We start from the raw sequence: 17,199 nt of genomic DNA, 5'->3' as shown, positions 1-17,199 counted from the left end.
TTCATCATCCGACTTGCGTAATTGGATACCTAGCTGCAAAACATGATTAGAAAAGACAACCGGCATACCATTTTGCTTAAGAGCGCGCCAATCGTCCTTCAATCGTGCAAGGTACTGAGGTGGCATAAACCGCGCCTTGAGCTTGTCTTGGAAATCAGCCCAATTGAAGGAAAGGGGCGTGAGTTCGTCGGCTTCCTCTAGGTGCGCGGCTAGCTGTGCCTCTTGCCATGCGTGGTACCAATTGATGGCATCTCCGGCAAGGTACATAGTTGTCGTCAAAACCTTGCTATTTCCTGTCTTCTTAGTTGTCGCTCTGTGATTGGATGGTTGGAATCCGCATCGTGGCTTCCACCACTTGAGGAACTCCCACGATCTTTGGGTGGGTCAGACTTCGAGGCTAGTACTTGTCGAATCAATTCTTGAGTGCGTAGTTCTCGTTGAGCCTCATGCTCGATCTCCAAGGCCGCGCTTTGATCGGCACGCTCGGCCTCCAAGGCTGCGCTTCGTGATGCCGCTTCCGCCTTTCTTTGTTGTTTTCTTTCTTTGCGTTCGTCGCGCTCGCGCTCTAAAGCAAGGCGATTTGCTTCTTGTTTGTCCATCATATCCATCATCTGGTTGACCATTGTCTCCAGAGGGTTGGGTACACTTGGTGGCGTAGATGGCGAAGGGGGAGGGTCGAAAAAATCTCTTGGTGGGGAAAATTCTTCATCGCCTCTCTCATGCTCATCACCTATATGCGAAGTATCCATTACGCTTCGGGTGACGACTATGCACTATGATCTTTGGTTCTTAACTCCACTAGGAACTTGGGTTCTTAAGGGTCTTGGGTTCTTGGGTTCTTGAGGATCTTGAGGTTCTTGAGGTTTTCTTTCGCTTGCAATTTGTGTTTGAGAAGGATCTTCTCTTCATCCGAGTTCTACTCTTTTCTGCGGGCGCACCCCTTGGCGGCCTTGCGCTCACACCAAGGTTGCTTTTTTCCACCTCACGTCAATTGGCCGGCTGCTAAGTGCACAGTCCGCTCTCAATGAGTGAAAAGAGACACAAGGGGAGGCTGGACAAGCCCTTCTTTCTTGGGATTCCTGTCACTCTTCAAAAACACGATTAGGAATCGACACGCCCAAGCGAACTTGGGTTCGTGCGACCGCAACAAGCAAAAAAAATTATGTGGTTCTTTCCTTGAGCGATACAGAACATTGCCAAAGCTCTGATACCAATGTTAGGTGCAGCGGAATGAATGTTTGCGCTTTGCTCAAGATGAGTACTCCGAACTGTGCTCAAGGTTCCTTTTGTTCTTATGGAAGGGAGAGCCTTCCGTTCTTAATGAGAGAATGCTATGATCACAAACAAAGTGAATGGACACTGTGCGTGCAAGTGTATGAGACTGAGAGATAGAGAAGAGAGATACGACACCAGAGACGTAAAACCCTCCTCCGAAGGCCCCACTCTCGTCGGCGAGAGTGGTCTACTATTGTTTGCACAAAGTGGTACAATGATGATGCATGGAAACTGATGCACCAACCCTAAACCCTAAACCCTGATCATGCCGTAGCTTGTCCACGGACACATAGGGTTGGATGTGTCACGTGACAATCAAGAGATGGGAGGAGGAAAAAGCCACACAGGTGGACGGTAGTGCCATCTGGGCTCACCCCAGACCATGGTGAAGAAAGGCCCAGGGCGCCAGAGTTGTAGGAACACCTTTGTGCGCTCCCGCATGCGGTTAGAGCTGCCCTGAAGTCTCTCGGACTGTGCCATGAGAGTGTGGATCAACACCTCTCTCACTCTGCACCACTCGTGTGGGGTAAGCTCTGTAGCAAGCTGGTGTGTAGGTCGACCCCCCAAAGATAGCTCAAACTGTAGTGCAGGGCCCGTGAGGGTGGACCAAGCAGTTGCCCTTCAAGTGTACTGTCGCGCTGTGGAAAGAGCTGGCATCAGCCGAAGGACTCGAAGCCAAACCTGCTGTGCCCATAGGGCAGTCCCAAAGACAGTGACGCAGACTCTCCAAAGGAAGGTCACAAGCTGCACATGTTGTCGAAAGGCCACTATATACTATCTAGCTCCCCTTTGTTATAGCTCTGTGTGCAACTAGCCATTGGAACAAAGTGACTCGCCGCAACTGTCTGGAGTCCCACAACCTTGCCCAAAAGGGTGACAAGAACTCATCTGTGAGACCCTCCTACCAATGAAGTGCTGTAGCAAGACGAGCCTCTTTTCGTGCTACCAGTATGTGGCAACCCAATTAAACAATGTACTGAAAGAAAGGGACCCCTGGGTGGTCGGCCGAAGAGAAAGGGTCCCTCCAAAATCACTCTCTAGGATCCCATTGCACTCGTGCCAGAGGGCAGCTCTCTTAAGACCAAAGCCTCCAATGGCCTGTCTCAAGAGGTGTTGGGTCAGGATCTATGACACAAGTCCTCCCAAAGATGCTCACTACTCGTATCCTCTGAAAACAACACTCTGCAACCTGTGGAGCCTCTACTGAGACTCTATGTAGTTGACCCTCGCCGTGCATCTCGAAGAACATGAAGGGTACAGTCTCTGAGCAAGCTTGAACTGCAATGAGGACCTCCATTTGCGTGAAGGCCCCCATCCATTTGGGAGCTGCTGTCTCTAGAGGAGTGAGCCACTCAACTGGTAAAGCCTCTGTGATGTCCTGACACATGCTCTGCACCCCTCTCAAGCCTTGCAGCTGGATGCTCTGGTTCTCCTCTGGCAAACTTGAGAACTGAAGTCAATCGCCTAGAGTGCGTGCTGGACCCTCTGCCATGGGACCCCAAGAAACATGAGGCCTATTACCAACCAAGTGGCCTCTCTGAGTGCTAACCATGGGGTTCCAAACAAGGGGTTGTCTCAAGAGCTCCTCCGTGCAAGTGGGCTGGTGCTGCTCCAGGCCACTCCGCAGCTACTCCCAAGAGCGAAGTAAGTTCGCAGCAAAACAATCCTCCAGTCTCTTGCTTATACCAACTTTGCGCATCTCTGTAAAGATCCATCTGATGGAAGGTCTCCAAGGGCCTCCTGCCTGAGGTACTCAAGCTCTAAGCTGCTGAAGCAAAAACTCCTTCCAGGGCTCCTCTCCTGGAAGTAGTCCTCTAACAACAAAATTCCCAAGAAGGGCTTTGCTCTGCTGTGCTGGGTCTATGATCCCCAACCCCCCCTGAGAACATGGTAGAGTGATGACTTGCCAGGCTACTTTGGCCCGGGCTACCTGGGTGGTGCACCCTGATCAAAGAAAGTTCCTGATCAGCCTCTCTAACTGGCTGATGCAGGAGCTCGAAAAGATCCAACAGGACATAATGTACCACTTAGTAGCCAACAACACTTGGCTGGCCACTACAACTCTTCTTGCGAAAGAGAGTCGTGCCAAACTCCAATGTAGCAACTTCCTCCTGATGGACAGGAGGAGGGGAGCAATCTGTTGCTCAGGAGACAAGTCAAGGCCAACCTGACAGTCCAAGTAGCGAACTGCAGTCCCTGGGGGAATCCATCTAAAACCCTCACCTGGCAACCAATCAGGCGTAGGAGCACTGCCAACCCAGAAAGCCATTGTCTTCCTCCAGTTGATCAGTGCGCCTGATGCTAGCAAAACGTCTCTAGAGCCGCTTACACCTGTGCAGGTTGGCCTCCAAGCCCTCCAAGTAAAAAGCTGAGTCATCGCCCCAAACAGGGAGCGCTAAGCCACACAGACCAACGTGCTGTGAAATCAAGAATCTGCTCGCCTCAACATAGAACAGAAAGAGGAAGGGGGCTAGAGGGCAACCATGTCTGACCGAGCACGTTTGTAGAGAGCTGACACACCTTTGATCCAAGCATCTAAGAAACCCATCCTACGTAGAGTGCCCTCCAAGAAGTCCCCGTCAACTCTCTCGTAAGCCTTCTCAAAATCAAGAAGAAGTATCACCTGATCCTCGGAGGCGTGCGAGGGCAGACGCTTCCCAAAAAGTGAAGATGTTGTCAAGGATACTGCGCTCCTTGACAAAACCTGTCTGGGTCCCATATATAATGCTCTCTAGAAGTGGTTGAATCCTCAAACTTAGAGCCTTGGCTAGAATTTTGTAGGCTGAGTTGAGGATGGTGATGGGCCGCCGTTGCCGAATCTCATCCAAGGAGCCACCCTCCTTGGGAATGAGGTAGATCAAGCCCTCACTCATGCTATCAGGCATCTCTCCTGTGTGCAAGATGTATTGAAAAGCGCTGCAAAGGTCTGAGCCAAGCAAGTCCCAGTACTCCAAGAAAAAACTGGGAGTCTAACCATCCTCACCAGGGAAACTACCTCGGGGAAGTGCTTTTCAGGGCCTCATGGAGCTCCTCTAGCTGAAGAGGCAGCTCAAGCCTCTGGCGCATCTCCTCAGTCACAAGACACGACATCTGTGCCCAAACCTGCTCTCTGCATGCATCGTGACTCTCTGATTGAGGCTCTGTTGACAGCAGGTCACGATAAAAGTCAATAGTAATTGCACGCATATCCTCTGGCTGTAAAGCAACTGACCCGTCGGGTCTCCTCAACTGGCTGACACTGGTGTGCACATGACAGGGTCCCACTGTCTCAAAGAACGCCTCAATCACTCTGTCACCCACCTGGGTCCATTAAGATGCCTGTTGATGGAAAGCAAACTCATGGCGCCTCTCCTCTATGCTGGCTAGCTCCTGACGAGCCTGTTGCAACTGCTCGTCCAACTAAGGATTGTCTGGGTGCTGCTCCTGCATCCTCTGCAAGGAAGCAACACCACGTCGGAGACGCTTCTCCTCCCTCCTCGTTGTAGCCAGGCAGGAGCCGTAGACTCCTGGAGGAAGAAGCAACTAAGCTGAGCAAGTCCAAAGGCCACTCTGTCAGCAGGGGAGTTCTGCGTGTCCAAGCCCTCTGTCCAAAGAGCCACCACTTGCTCTCTGAGCTCATAGTCCAACAAGATCCTCTCAGGGATGCGTAGCATCGTGCTCCCCCTCCTCTGTCTGTCACAGTGAGGATCACTGGTGCATGGTCCGAAAAAGGTGTCCAAGCCAAAATGCAAACAGACCCACCCATGTCATAGATGTGGTCACTGGTGTAGAAGTGATCTATCCGAGATAAATTCACTCCTCCCACTCTGCGGTTTGAGCGAGAGAAGGCTAAGCTGTCTGGGGGCCTCACAAAGCCAGAGTGCTGCCAAACATATGAAACCCTCAAGGTCATACATAGCCTCTCCCAAACTGCCAACTCAGCACGGTGCACAGTAGCATGGCTACCTCCAATTCTGTCAGAGGGATCCTCCAACATGTTGAAGTAACCCCCAATGCACCATTGCTTTGCATGCGGCAAAGACTCTACAATGTTGTTAGACTTACACCACTCTGCTGCTTCACATAGGTCTAGGGCATACTTGTATGGCTAGTATGTCTCCGGGCTGGCCACCCATAGTCTAGGTTGTACCTAGTCTGGCCGCCTGAGTTTGGGGCCGGCCACCCACCTTGTCCGGGCGCCCTCATATATATTTGTTTTCTTGTTGAGTCATGGGGGATTTTTCGAGGCATTGTCCTACCTCCCCTTGGGCACCTATTTATGGGGCCAGGGGGTACCCACTTCCACATCATTTGATCATTGTGTATTGCGTCTTCTGCTCATGGTAGTCATGGGGGGCAATCACCATATCTTGCGTTTGTGGCGATCAGCCCCCTCTTCACCATATCCTGCGTTTATGGTCTACTGTCTCTTTCTCTCTCCTCTCTCATGCTTCCGCACACGTGCACTCTCACATGGTATCAGTCGCTAGTTGAGTCCAAGGCGCATCATCCGCATGAGGTTCTCCTCCCAAGGGATCAAATCAACGAGCATTTTCCACAGATCTGCCAGTGTTTTGCAAAAGCCAGGCAAGCGATGGAACTTGGAGAGTTTTCATCGCGGAGGACCTTCTCCACCTGCATTTTTTGCTCCTACACTTGGCGATCACTTTCTGGCTGCCAGCGCTACCTTTCTGGGACATTTTCGTCGCCGGAAAACACTCTGTTCACCTGCATTTTCAGCTAGATCTGCGTTTTCAGGACAGCAGAGCAGCGCTTTTGCAACAGAGGGGGAGCGCTAGCCATACCCATTTGGATCTTGCCTTTCTTCCCGGTTTTGCATCCGGTGCATTGCCGGCGAGAATCCTCTTCATTTGCTACAGATTTCAGCCATATACACTGCTGTTTTCTCTGTTTTTAGCCCACTTGGGGCTGTAACATTGATTCCCCACCCTCTCCAAACCCCCTGCACCGCTCTGGACCCTGTCGGGAGCGTATGAGCATGCTGAAAATCTCTGCTGATACAAGGGGAATACAAAGGGGTGAGCTTATACAATGGAGCTCTCTGACAGTCGAGGCATCACATACATATACATCAGTATCCAAAAGGCTATAGAGATTCAATGTCCTCCAAGGTAGGCAATCTGTTGAGACGGCTCCTATGTCGCGCCAGTATGGTATGGATCCTCTATCGTCCGTGGGCGACGGGACCGCCCCAACTCTATCGCACGATCAAGCAGTATGCCTCTGGTGCCTCTGGTGTTGTTATGTTGTTGGGGCTGCTCGGACTCCTCTGTCTATGACTGAAAGAAATCTGTAATCTTCCGCTGTTGCTGGATCTCTCATTGTGCCCCTCTTCAAGAGGTCCTCTTTGTGTTTGTGAATCTCCAGTAAGTATAATCCGAGGCATCTCTGGTCCTCGTATCTCATGACTCTAGAAAGTGGCCCAAAACCCTCTCTGAATAGACAGTGAAAGCGGCCTCGTATCTCATAGTATACTGGGCAGTGACATATGTAATGTAGCTCTGTCTCTGGCTCTATCATGCACACCTGACAAATCCTGGACTCAGCGGGTACTCCTCTAAATCTGCCTATCTCGATCTCTAGCTGATGTGAGGATGTGCGTATCTGACCAATAGCACATTGGATCCTGTGGGATAGATGAGTGTCCATGTATCCTGGTCTGATCACAAATCCATCCTCCGTGAGTTGGAGAAGATGCTCTCTATAGAAAGTCATCTTCGTACCTAGCTCATGTGTAGGTTGTATCCATGTCCTCTTCGTATCTAGCTGAATCAAGTCCTAGCTGATGAGCCTAGTAATCTCTGCCCTAGTGAGGGAGATGGAGGGTGCATCCAGAGAGTACTGAAATGGGGGTGGCCGATCCATACTAAAACCATGTAACTAAAACCAAGATGCCATCTTTGCATACCAACATGATCTATCTCCTTGCAATGCCAGCTGTCGCGAAGATTCTAGTGCTAATCGAGCATATCTGTCTCTAGGGAGAGCCCAAGTGCTATGCATAAATGAAACTGATCGAGTGAGTGCCTCCACTACCAATGGAGGAGCAGCGAGCTCCGCCCTAACACTGCCATGTGGTATTGAGGCCTTGGCCCTAATCATCCGAGAAATCATAGACACCAAGGGTTTCTCCATACATCTCCATCCATCAGTACTGCCAGCTCTGCTATGGTGATCAACTGAGGGGCCCCATATCTCCATTCCGTACAGCATGGCCGAAGCGACCAAAGTGTCAAAGAGCCAAAGCTTTGTCCGAGGTTCGTGGAACTGAACCTACGAACATATCCTCTCAAGTCTCCCTAATGCTGCATAGGCTCTGGTCAATCGGGTATTTGCTGCACGCCTCAGGGAAAATACTGGACCACTAAAAACCGCCCAAGATAAGTGTATGTATTTGCATATTGCACAATCTCTTGACCATATGTAAAAGTGGGGGCAGGCCTCCTTACCCACTGTGCCATGGTGTTAAACACCATTACCTTGGTCTTACCAAGTTCACAGACAATCCACTGTCCCGTGCAAATCCATGCAATGCATCCAAATGACGTTGCATCCCCTCTGGAGAATCGGAGATCAACACAATATCATCAGCATATAATAGCAACGGAATCCATGTCCCTGCAAACTGAGCACCTCTATCACCCTCTGTATGTACATAATTGAAAAACTCATCTACATATATCCCAAAGAGAGTTGGAGATAGGGGACAACCCTGTTTCACCCCAATGGTGGAGTGAACCATGTCGGACATGCCTTGAGTAGTGCGTACCTATCCTACCACTGTCCTGTATAAAGCTAAGATCCCCTAGATCAGCTCTATGGGCACCCCCATGTCCTGCAATCTGTGTATGAGTCTGGCTCGGGGCACTGTATCAAAGGCTTTGCGGAAATCCACAAAGCTACAATATATCCTCCTGCGAAGGTGTCTACCCGCCTCAATAATGGCTCTGAGTGTCAAAATCTGGTCAAGAGTGGAGAAACCTCTCCTGAACCTTGCCTGTGCTGCTGCCCGTATGCCCTCCCTCTCTGCCCATCCACTCAGCTCATGCTCAAGAATTGATGCATATAGCCTAGCCAGAGTGTGACCAACCATGATGGTTCGGGTAATTCCCAGGAAGCATATGATCTCCCGACTTGAAGATAGGCACGATAGTGGACATACTCCAGGTCTTAGGGAAACCCTCATACATGGCTCTATTAAACATCATAGCAAGAGGCTCTGCAAGCATATCTCTGGCATGTATAAAGTGCTCTGCTACCAGACTATCATGATCCTGTGCTCTTCCTGTCTTCATCTTGTCAATGGCTTTCCTTACCCTCTCACTAGTAAAGAAAGTACATGTTTCTGGGCATGCCTCTGGAGGATCAGAGCCGCCTTGATGATGTGTAGAGAGCATAGTTACCCGGAACGCGGAGCGAGAACGGCAACGGGATCCCCGCGGAACGGGGGAACGGCTAGGGGTCCGGAACGGGAACGTCGCGGAACGGGAGGTATAAAAAACACCCAAATAGTGCAATTTTTAGCTCCTTGTGTTTAAATACAAGGAGTATTAGAGTGCTTTGACTCTAATACTCACAAAAAACTCGTTTTGAAGACCATTCAACCTTGCTATGACTAGATGATGAGAGAGAGAGAGAGAGAGAGAGAGAGAGAGAGAGAGAGAGTGAGATGGAGAGGGAGAGATTTGAGAGAGTGGGAGGGAGAGGAAGAGAGCTTGAAGGCTTGAAGCCTTGAGCCTTGAGAGAGTGAGTCTTGAGAGGGAGAGATCTTGAGAGTGAGAGGGAGAGAGATTGAGCCTTGAGGATTAGCTTGTGAAGAGAAAGGGGGAGGGGGGTGCATTTTATGAGTCCTCCTTGCACACTTTCAAAAGAAGCCCAAACATTTACTTCAATTTTTTCAATTTTTGCCAAATTTGTTTGTAGCCGTTGGCCGTTCCAGGGGCATTCCGGAACGGTCCGAGGGCGTTTCGGAACGTTCCGGAACGGCCGTTCCGGTTTGCATTGGCCACCCCGAACGTCAGACATTCCGGGACATTCCGGAACGTTCGGGAAGGGAACTGCCCCCCGGAACGCCGGAACGGGGGCTAGGGGGCGTTCCCCGGTAACTAATGTAGCATATTCTCCCCATGTCTCTGTGGAAGTGATGGCTGGTGGTGGAGAGTGCTCATTGAAAAGCCTCCATGCTTCACTAGAGTCCTGACTCATAAACAGCTGATACAGATCACGCTCTAATTGAGATAGGTAAGCCCTCTTCTTTCGTCGTACTAGGCGGTGGAAGGTAATCCGTGATTGTCTATGTGTAGTAGTACCCATGAGCACCTTTCTGATCCTCATCTCTTTACACTCCTCATCATACCAACTGTTCTGAGGCATGCTCCCAGATCGTCTGCGTGTAGGCTGGCTGTGGGGATATGCCTTTGAGGCTGCATCATGTAGCGTCTCTGTCAGAATCTGGGTGAGCTCATCTAGTGGTCGTCATGGCACCTGAGTGCATAGCTGCCTGTATATCTCATCAGTGTACGCATGATTTGTCTCCCTCGTGAAGGTATATTGAGTATGTGTGGAGGCCTCTCCCAATGGAGCTGTGCTGAACTGGAACGATAAAGTGAAAGACAAGGTAGCATGATCGACTGCTATCCCAACCGGCCTGAGAGAGAGAGAGAGAGAGAGAGAGAGAGAGAGATGAAATGAAATGAGAGAGAGACTCTAAAACAACAATAAAACACAAGAGAAAACCTTAAAAACCAGCAGGAAACGCTTGTGAAACCCTAAGAAACAGAGAAAATCAGCGATGAAGCCTAAAAAAACAGTATAAAACAGTGACGAAACCCTAAAAACAGCAACGAACAGTTTTGAAACCTTAAAAAACAGTAAAAAAGTGGTGGCGAAACCTTAAAAATAGTGAGAGAGAGGTCCAAACCCATGGTGTGGAGAGAGAGAGAGAGAGAGAGAGAGAGAGAGAGAGAGAGAGAGAGAGAGAGAGAGAGAGAGAGAGAGAGAGGACCTGCCTAGGGGTCGGAGAATGCGCAGTGGATGGTGGGGGAGGAGGTATAGAGGGTCGCACCACAAAGAAGGTGCACACGTGCTAGTTTGGGAGTCGGAAGGGGGGCAAAGAGAGAGAGAGAGAGAGAGAGAGAGAGAGAGAGAGAGAGAGAGAGAGAGAGAGAGGACCTGCCTAGGGGTCGGAGAATGCGCAGTGGATGGTGGGGGAGGAGGTATAGAGGGTCGCACCACAAAGAAGGTGCACACGTGCCAGTTTGGGAGTCGGAAGGGGGGCAAAGAGAGAGAGAGAGAGAGAGAGAGAGAGAGAGAGAGAGAGAGAGAGGACGTGCCTAGGGGTCGGAGAATGCGCAGTGGATGGTGGGGGAGGAGGTATAGAGGGTCGCACCACAAAGAAGGTGCACACGTGCCAGTTTGGGAGTCGGAAGGGGGGCAGAGAGAGAGAGAGAGAGAGAGAGAGAGAGAGAGAGAGAGAGAGAGAGAGAGAGAGTCTCTTGAGCCAATCAACCTTGGCGTTGATTAACTGATACAATGATGGGGGCAAGGGGTCACATATATACCCACTTCAGTAAATTGCCCTACCGAGACTTTGACAAACAAGTAAAAGAAATACCTAAAAGCTAAAATAAATAATGGGTTCACATTGGGCAGTTCACTTGAGATGCCAAAACTCTAACACTACTCTGCGGCGCCGGGTCGATGATCCCCAACCCTCCTTAAGAGCAAGGTAAAGTACTCACCTGCCAAGAAACTTTGGCCCGAGCAGACTGTCTCTCACCCCAACCACAAAAAAGTCCCTGATCAACCTCTCCTATTGGCTGATGCAAGAACTCAAGAAAATCCAGCAAGACATGATGCACCACATAGTAGCCAAAAGCACTTGGTTGGCCACTACAACCCTACCAGCAAGCGAAAGCCGTGCCATGCTCCAATGCAACAATTTCCTCGTGATGGAAAGGAGGAGAGGAGCAATGTACTGCACTCGTGACAGGTCTAGGCCAACCTGGCAGCGCAAGTATCGAACTGGTGTCCCTGGGGGGGATCCACCTGAAGCCCTCTCTAGGCGATCAATTGGGCGTGGGAGCACTATCAACCATTTTCTTCCATCACTTGATCAATGCTCCCGATAGGCAACAGAACACCTCAAGAGACTGCTCACGCCTGTGTAAACTAGCCTCTCGGCTCTCCAAAAACACGCTCAAGTCATCAGCAAACTCAACATCCACAAGCTCATCTCCCCGAATAGGTAGCTTTAATCCACGGAAACCAACCTCCTATGAAGTCAAAAATCTACTCATCGCCTCGGCATCGAATAGGAATAAGGGGGCAAGAGGGCGACCTTGTCGTACTGACTCTGTGAGCAGGAACCGTTCCCCTTGTCCCCCTGCCAGCAACACTTGACTATGTGCACGCCTATAAAGAGCTGACACCCCTCTAATCCATGCATCTGAAAAGCCCATCCGGCGCATGGTATCCTCAAGAAAGCCCTAGTCAACTTTTTCATAAGCCTTCTCAAAGTCGAGAAGGAGCACCCACAAGATCCTCTCCTCGAAAGACGAGCAAGAGCAGTCACCTTCCAAAAGGAAAAAGTGTTGTCAAGGATACTATGCTCCTTGACAAAACTCGTCTATGTCTCATGTATGATGCTCTCAAGTAGCGATTGAATTCTCAAACTCAGAACCTTCGCTAGAATTTTGTAGGTTGAGTTGAGAATGGTAGTGGGTCGCCACTACCGAATTTCGTCCAAAGAGCCCCCCTCCTTGGGGATAAGATAAATCACGCCCTCACTTATGCTATCTGGCTTCTCTCCAATGTGCAGAGTGTACTGGTATTCACTATATAAGTCTTGACCAAGCATCTCCCAGTACTCCAAGAAGAAGCTGGGAGTCAAACCATCCTCCCCTTGGCAGTTACCATGGGGGAGTGCCCTGAGAGCCTCCTCAAGCTTTACCTCCTGGTTAAAGTATCCTTATCTTCAGATGTTTCCTATGGTTTGTTATGGGATTTTTCCTTATGATCTCTTTGTACATCCATTAGGGTTTTTCCCATATTTTTTGCATATGGACCGATGGTCGATTCTATGTAATGCAAAGGGTCAAGTCGCTTTTTCATTAAGAGAGAGAAATAAATGAAATGAAATGTTATATTACGTCTTCAAAAGGCCAAACTGTTACAAAATTGTGAATCTGATACCATGTCTCGGTACAAAAAGACTAGAACAAATACTACTACTACTAGAATCCATCCTCATCTGCACTCTGGATGTTGAGAGAGTATGGCTCGAATCCTCTGCTGTAGTCTCCGTCGATGCTGTATAGCCCCTCTCCTCAATCGTGGCCGTCTAGATTTCCGTAGCTCAAGTGCTCGGTCGAAGAGAGAGAGAGAGAGAGAGAGAGAGAGAGAGAGAGAGAGAGAGAGAGAGATGAAATGAAATGTTATATTAATGCCTTCAGAAGGCCAGAATGACCTATGAGACCAGAAAGTTATAATGTGGTGGATCTGATACAAAGTCAGAGTAACAAAAATGACAATGACAAAATAAAATGACGGAATAAAATGCTATGGAATCTGAAACAGCTAGGTGTGATCTAAGCAGATAGGTGGGATAGCTAAATCATAGATCACAAAAGATCCAGCTAGGTGGGATAGCTAAATCACAGATCACAAAAGATCCAGCATCGGTCGCTGGCGGATCTCATCAATCTCCTCCATGGTCAATAGCCTGACCGGGCGTCGTGCATGTTGGGCCAAAGTGATCCGAATCCTCTAATGCAACCTCCGTCGATGCTGTGTAGTCCTCCGCAGTCATGGGCGTCTGGATCTCCCTAGCTCGGTCCCTCGGTCGATCAGTGTGCCTCCGGTATGAGGCGGCGAGCTCTGCTGTGGTAGTAGCTCCTCTGGGTGTCCAGTGTCTGCTCTAAAGAAGTCTGTGATCCGTCTCTGAGACTGGCTGGCCTCTCCTCTCATCAGGCTCTCTCTGTGTCTGCGCAGCTCGAGCAAAAACAAACCCAAGCATCTCTGATCCTCGTACCGCATGACTCTTGAGAGTGGTCCGAAGCCCTCTCTGAACAAGCAGTGGAAGCGGCTGTGTATCTCGTAGTAGACGGGGCAGTGGCATGTGTAGTGCAACTCTGTCTCAGGCTCTAGGTCGCATAGGAGGCATGTCCTGGCCTCTGCTCGTACTCTGCTGTATCTCCCAGTCTCGATCCGCAGCTGATGTGAAGATGTGCGTATCTGGCCAATAGCACACCGTATCCCATGAGACAAGTGGGTGTCCATGTATCTAGGTCTCGTCACAAAACCGTCCTCCGTAAGCTGGAGAAGATGCTCTCTGTAGAAAGCCATCTTCGTGCCCAGCTCCTGTGCTGGCTGTATCCATGTCCTCCTAATGTCTAGCTGAGTCAGGTCCCGGTGGATGAGCCTGGTGATCTCGGACTGTGTGAGAGTCAGAGAGGGTGCATCCAGTGAGTACTGGAAGGGGGGCAGTGTGTCTATGCTGAACCCATGCGCCTGAAACCATGATGTCATCTCTGAGAGAGAGAGAGAGAGAGAGAGAGAGAGAGAGAGAGAGAGAGAGAGAGAGAGAGATAGATTTCTAGTGAAACCTTGTGTATTTCGGACTGCAGATGTACTTGTAGAGTGATAGCTAATATCTGTAGCCTTGGGCTTGTTTTATTTTTTCCCAAATTAGTCTTACCCCTCATTGCAGGTACTATATAGTCTTACAGGCTATATTAGCCTTTTAGAGACTTTGATATACTATTTCTTTCTCTCTCTCAAATAGCCTCAGGAGTCAAAATTCTAAAGGCAAAAGCCTCCCTTGTCCATCTCCACTACATATGTAACTCGTGCTTCTATACCTCCCAAGTTTTGTTTGTTAAATTTCATTGAAAAAATACAGTTTGTTAGAATTAGCCAGACAGAGTATCAACTCAAGTTCAAGGAGAGTAGAGAGCAGTTTGAGCGGCTTCTTGAGTTCAAAGAAAACCAGATAGAAAATCAGAAGAAAGAGGTGATAAAAAAGAAGAAGTGCATCATGATAATAGAGGAAGCCATCTTTGAAACTGCAAAAGTGCAAGAAATGTTGAAGTCAAGCTTATTCTCTTTTCTGGAATATTCATGCAGATGCAGAGGTTGGAGGCACCTTCTTGGAATGAGGTCGAGATTTATGTAGCAACCTCGTCAAAAAGGTGCAGAGAGCAGCTTCAAGAAAATGAAAAGCAATTGCAAGAACAAAGGGTAAAGCGACTTAAAGAGAGTGAAGGCTTTCAAGAGCAGTTCCAGTCCATAAGGCAAGATATCTAAGAAATAGTGTAATTATCAAATGGGAGCGCTTTCAGACATTGGTTTTTTTCTCCCAGTTTTTGACGTGAGTACCTTGTGCTTCAATTGGTTTGTATGCGCACTTTTTCAGCTTATGCATCTATACACGCCCCCACTGTGATAACTACTCTCTCTATGCATAAATGATTAATCTCCGTTCGAGTGGCTTGCCAACCAGAATGTCAAACAACTGTAGCCATAGCATGGTGTATAACCAGAGTTTTGCTGGCAACAGCATTGTTCATTACCTCCAGTTGGATGTTGCACTCAAAAGTTCTGTCTTAGTTTTGGTGATTGCCCAGGAACTTCCACGAATCCTGATTTTTACTTCTGTGCTATGCTCTTTTGGGCCATGTGCCTTGTTGTGGAGGCGATTGGCCATCCTCTTATAGATGGAGGCCCTTCGTGCTCTGTTGGTGCTCCCTTCTTCTGCTTTCATGTGCTTGATTTTACGACTTTGGCTTGCTCTATGCCAGGGCTTGGTAGAAAGAGAGCTAGTCCTTCCACAGCAGGCTGAGAGACGATTTGTATATTCTATCGAGGCTCCATCTTCTCTCCTCCTTCGGTGCTGTCATCTACCAGTTTTTCTTTTTAGTTCTTGTATGATACTACAGGGACATGGACATTGAGTGGGCATTATTGTAAACTGTTTGTCTCATAGGCCAACATGGCCTTTCACAGACATTAATACAGTATTCTATTTCTATTTCTCCATGTCTCTCTCAATTTCCGTAGTGCAAGTTTCACTTGGGACATTCTAGGAACAATGGATGACACCACTAACAAGTAGGATCATGACCAACTCTCATAGATGATATGTAGATGATAGCCCGAGTGCCAAATGGAAGTTAGTATGTGCAATCAATTATCCACATGCAATACACGATACACCCTTTGCAGGGTATGGATTTGGGAGGGACAGCCATTCTGCGGTTGTCTTGGGACCAAGGTTAGTGGTCTGGTGTTCCATGGTCCAAACTGCCATATTTTTTCAAGTATACAGTGCGGTAGAGTTATCTCATTTCATGCAGTAGAGGCATCTCTTTTCGACAGCAATGCACTCCAGCCGCCCGCATTCATGCCTAATTGCACATGGGGCAATTTCATGCATGTCCCTTAACGATCCATCGTCTGCAAGCGCTACTTCCCTTCCTGCCTAACCATGGAAAGCCAAAGTGGCACATGAAGAACAGTGACGGAAATAATCAGAATACAAATGAAGGTCTAGGCAACACCATGAAGGTCCAGCCGATTATTCTTTTCATAAATCATACCTCAAAGTCCCTGCGCACCATGTGAGTTTGGTCAAAGTCGGCAGCTATCCGAGCTTTGCCTTGTCTATTTCTTTCTCTTGGTACATTTATTGTCTTTCTCTTGCTGGTTTTCCACTTATTGTAAGTGGTTCTCACAAGAAATTCTCTCTTTCTTTTGTGTTTTGTTTACCAATCGTGAAAAGGCAGGAGAGAGAGATCGTTTTATGTCTATTAGAGCCGAAAGTCGGCCTATGAGACAAATCAAATATACGTGCATGTGTCCTCCATCTATCAAGAAAGGATGAAAGTACAAAGTAACAAAATGTGGTCATGTGGTAAGGGGGGAGGGGGTGATCCTTGGGAGGCTAGTAGGATACAAGATACATGGTATATGGGGTTTGGGGGGGGGGGGGGGGGGGGGGGGAGCTCTTTCTAGGGGGTATGGGTGCACATCTATATGCTCAGGGAAGTACAGTCATGAATTGCAGCAAGCTAGCTCCATCCTATGTCAAACTTGGGGTGTAAGAACTGGTACATGGGTGGGTGTGGTGTGAGGGCTGCACGTATGATCGAAACGGGGTCTGCAAGCATCGTAGAAAATCTCTTCTGGGCTGCCTGCTGGTGGCGAGCCTGGATCTCCCGGATTTGTACGTGGTGAAGTCTAGAAGCTTTGTATCTTGGAGCTTGGGGGCATCTCCTAGCGCTGACCGTCTCAGCCTGTTGTGGGGTGACCCCTCTGCGTCAATGTGACGTGTGGCAGTAGGGTTGTGGTTCTCTAGGAAGTCTGTAAGTTGTGACTGTCTGTCACCGTCTGGTGCTGCTGCAGGTGCCAACAGTTTCTCTCTATGTCTATGTATCTCTACTAGAAAACCGTCAAACTGGCACTGATCTCTAGACTCCATGATCCGTCGTAGGGTGGGCTGTCCTATGGAAAGAGCCTCATATATGTCTCTAATACTCTTATATGCTCTACATCTGTAGACAAAGTGTCCTTGTCCTCACCCTCTCCGTGCAAAGCTGGTAGAACCTCTAAGCTCGGGGGTATGAGAAGCTCTTCTTGTCTCTACCTCTAGCAGGTGTGTTGATACTCAGAGTTGACCAATCACCACTCGTGAGCTATGTGGCATACATGTGTCCATGTAGCATGGTCTCTGAATGAACCCCCCCTCGTCTAGCATGGTCAAGAAGTGCTCACTGTAATACAGCTTCGGGGGAAGAGGCTATCTAGGTGTGATCCATGTCTCTCTGATGTAGAGCTGCCATAGATCGTGTTTGAGTATTGTGTTCCTCTCACTGTGTGAGAGCTCGATGAAGGGTGAGTCCGGGTTGTATTGAAAGGGTGATAATC

The 17,199-nt window shown here is 48.9% G+C and overlaps 1 protein-coding gene across 1 annotated transcript in view; it reads left to right on the top strand.

The window, feature by feature from the left end:
* The window catches only part of LOC147425633 (uncharacterized), a 28,686-nt gene extending 13,983 nt beyond the window's left edge, over positions 1-14,703 (top strand). The window contains exon 2 of the mRNA XM_086500286.1: positions 14,401-14,703. Coding sequence (XP_086356412.1) covers positions 14,401-14,580 — 180 coding nt within the window. The 3' untranslated portion in view covers positions 14,581-14,703. The remainder of the gene's footprint in view (positions 1-14,400) is intronic.
* The last annotated feature ends 2,496 nt before the right edge of the window (positions 14,704-17,199 follow it).

The sequence above is a fragment of the Adiantum capillus-veneris genome, chromosome 25, assembly GCF_014529385.1.
Source record: "Adiantum capillus-veneris isolate H3 chromosome 25, ASM1452938v2, whole genome shotgun sequence".
NCBI lineage: Eukaryota > Viridiplantae > Streptophyta > Polypodiopsida > Polypodiales > Pteridaceae > Adiantum > Adiantum capillus-veneris.
This window is presented reverse-complemented; position numbering and strand designations above follow the sequence as displayed.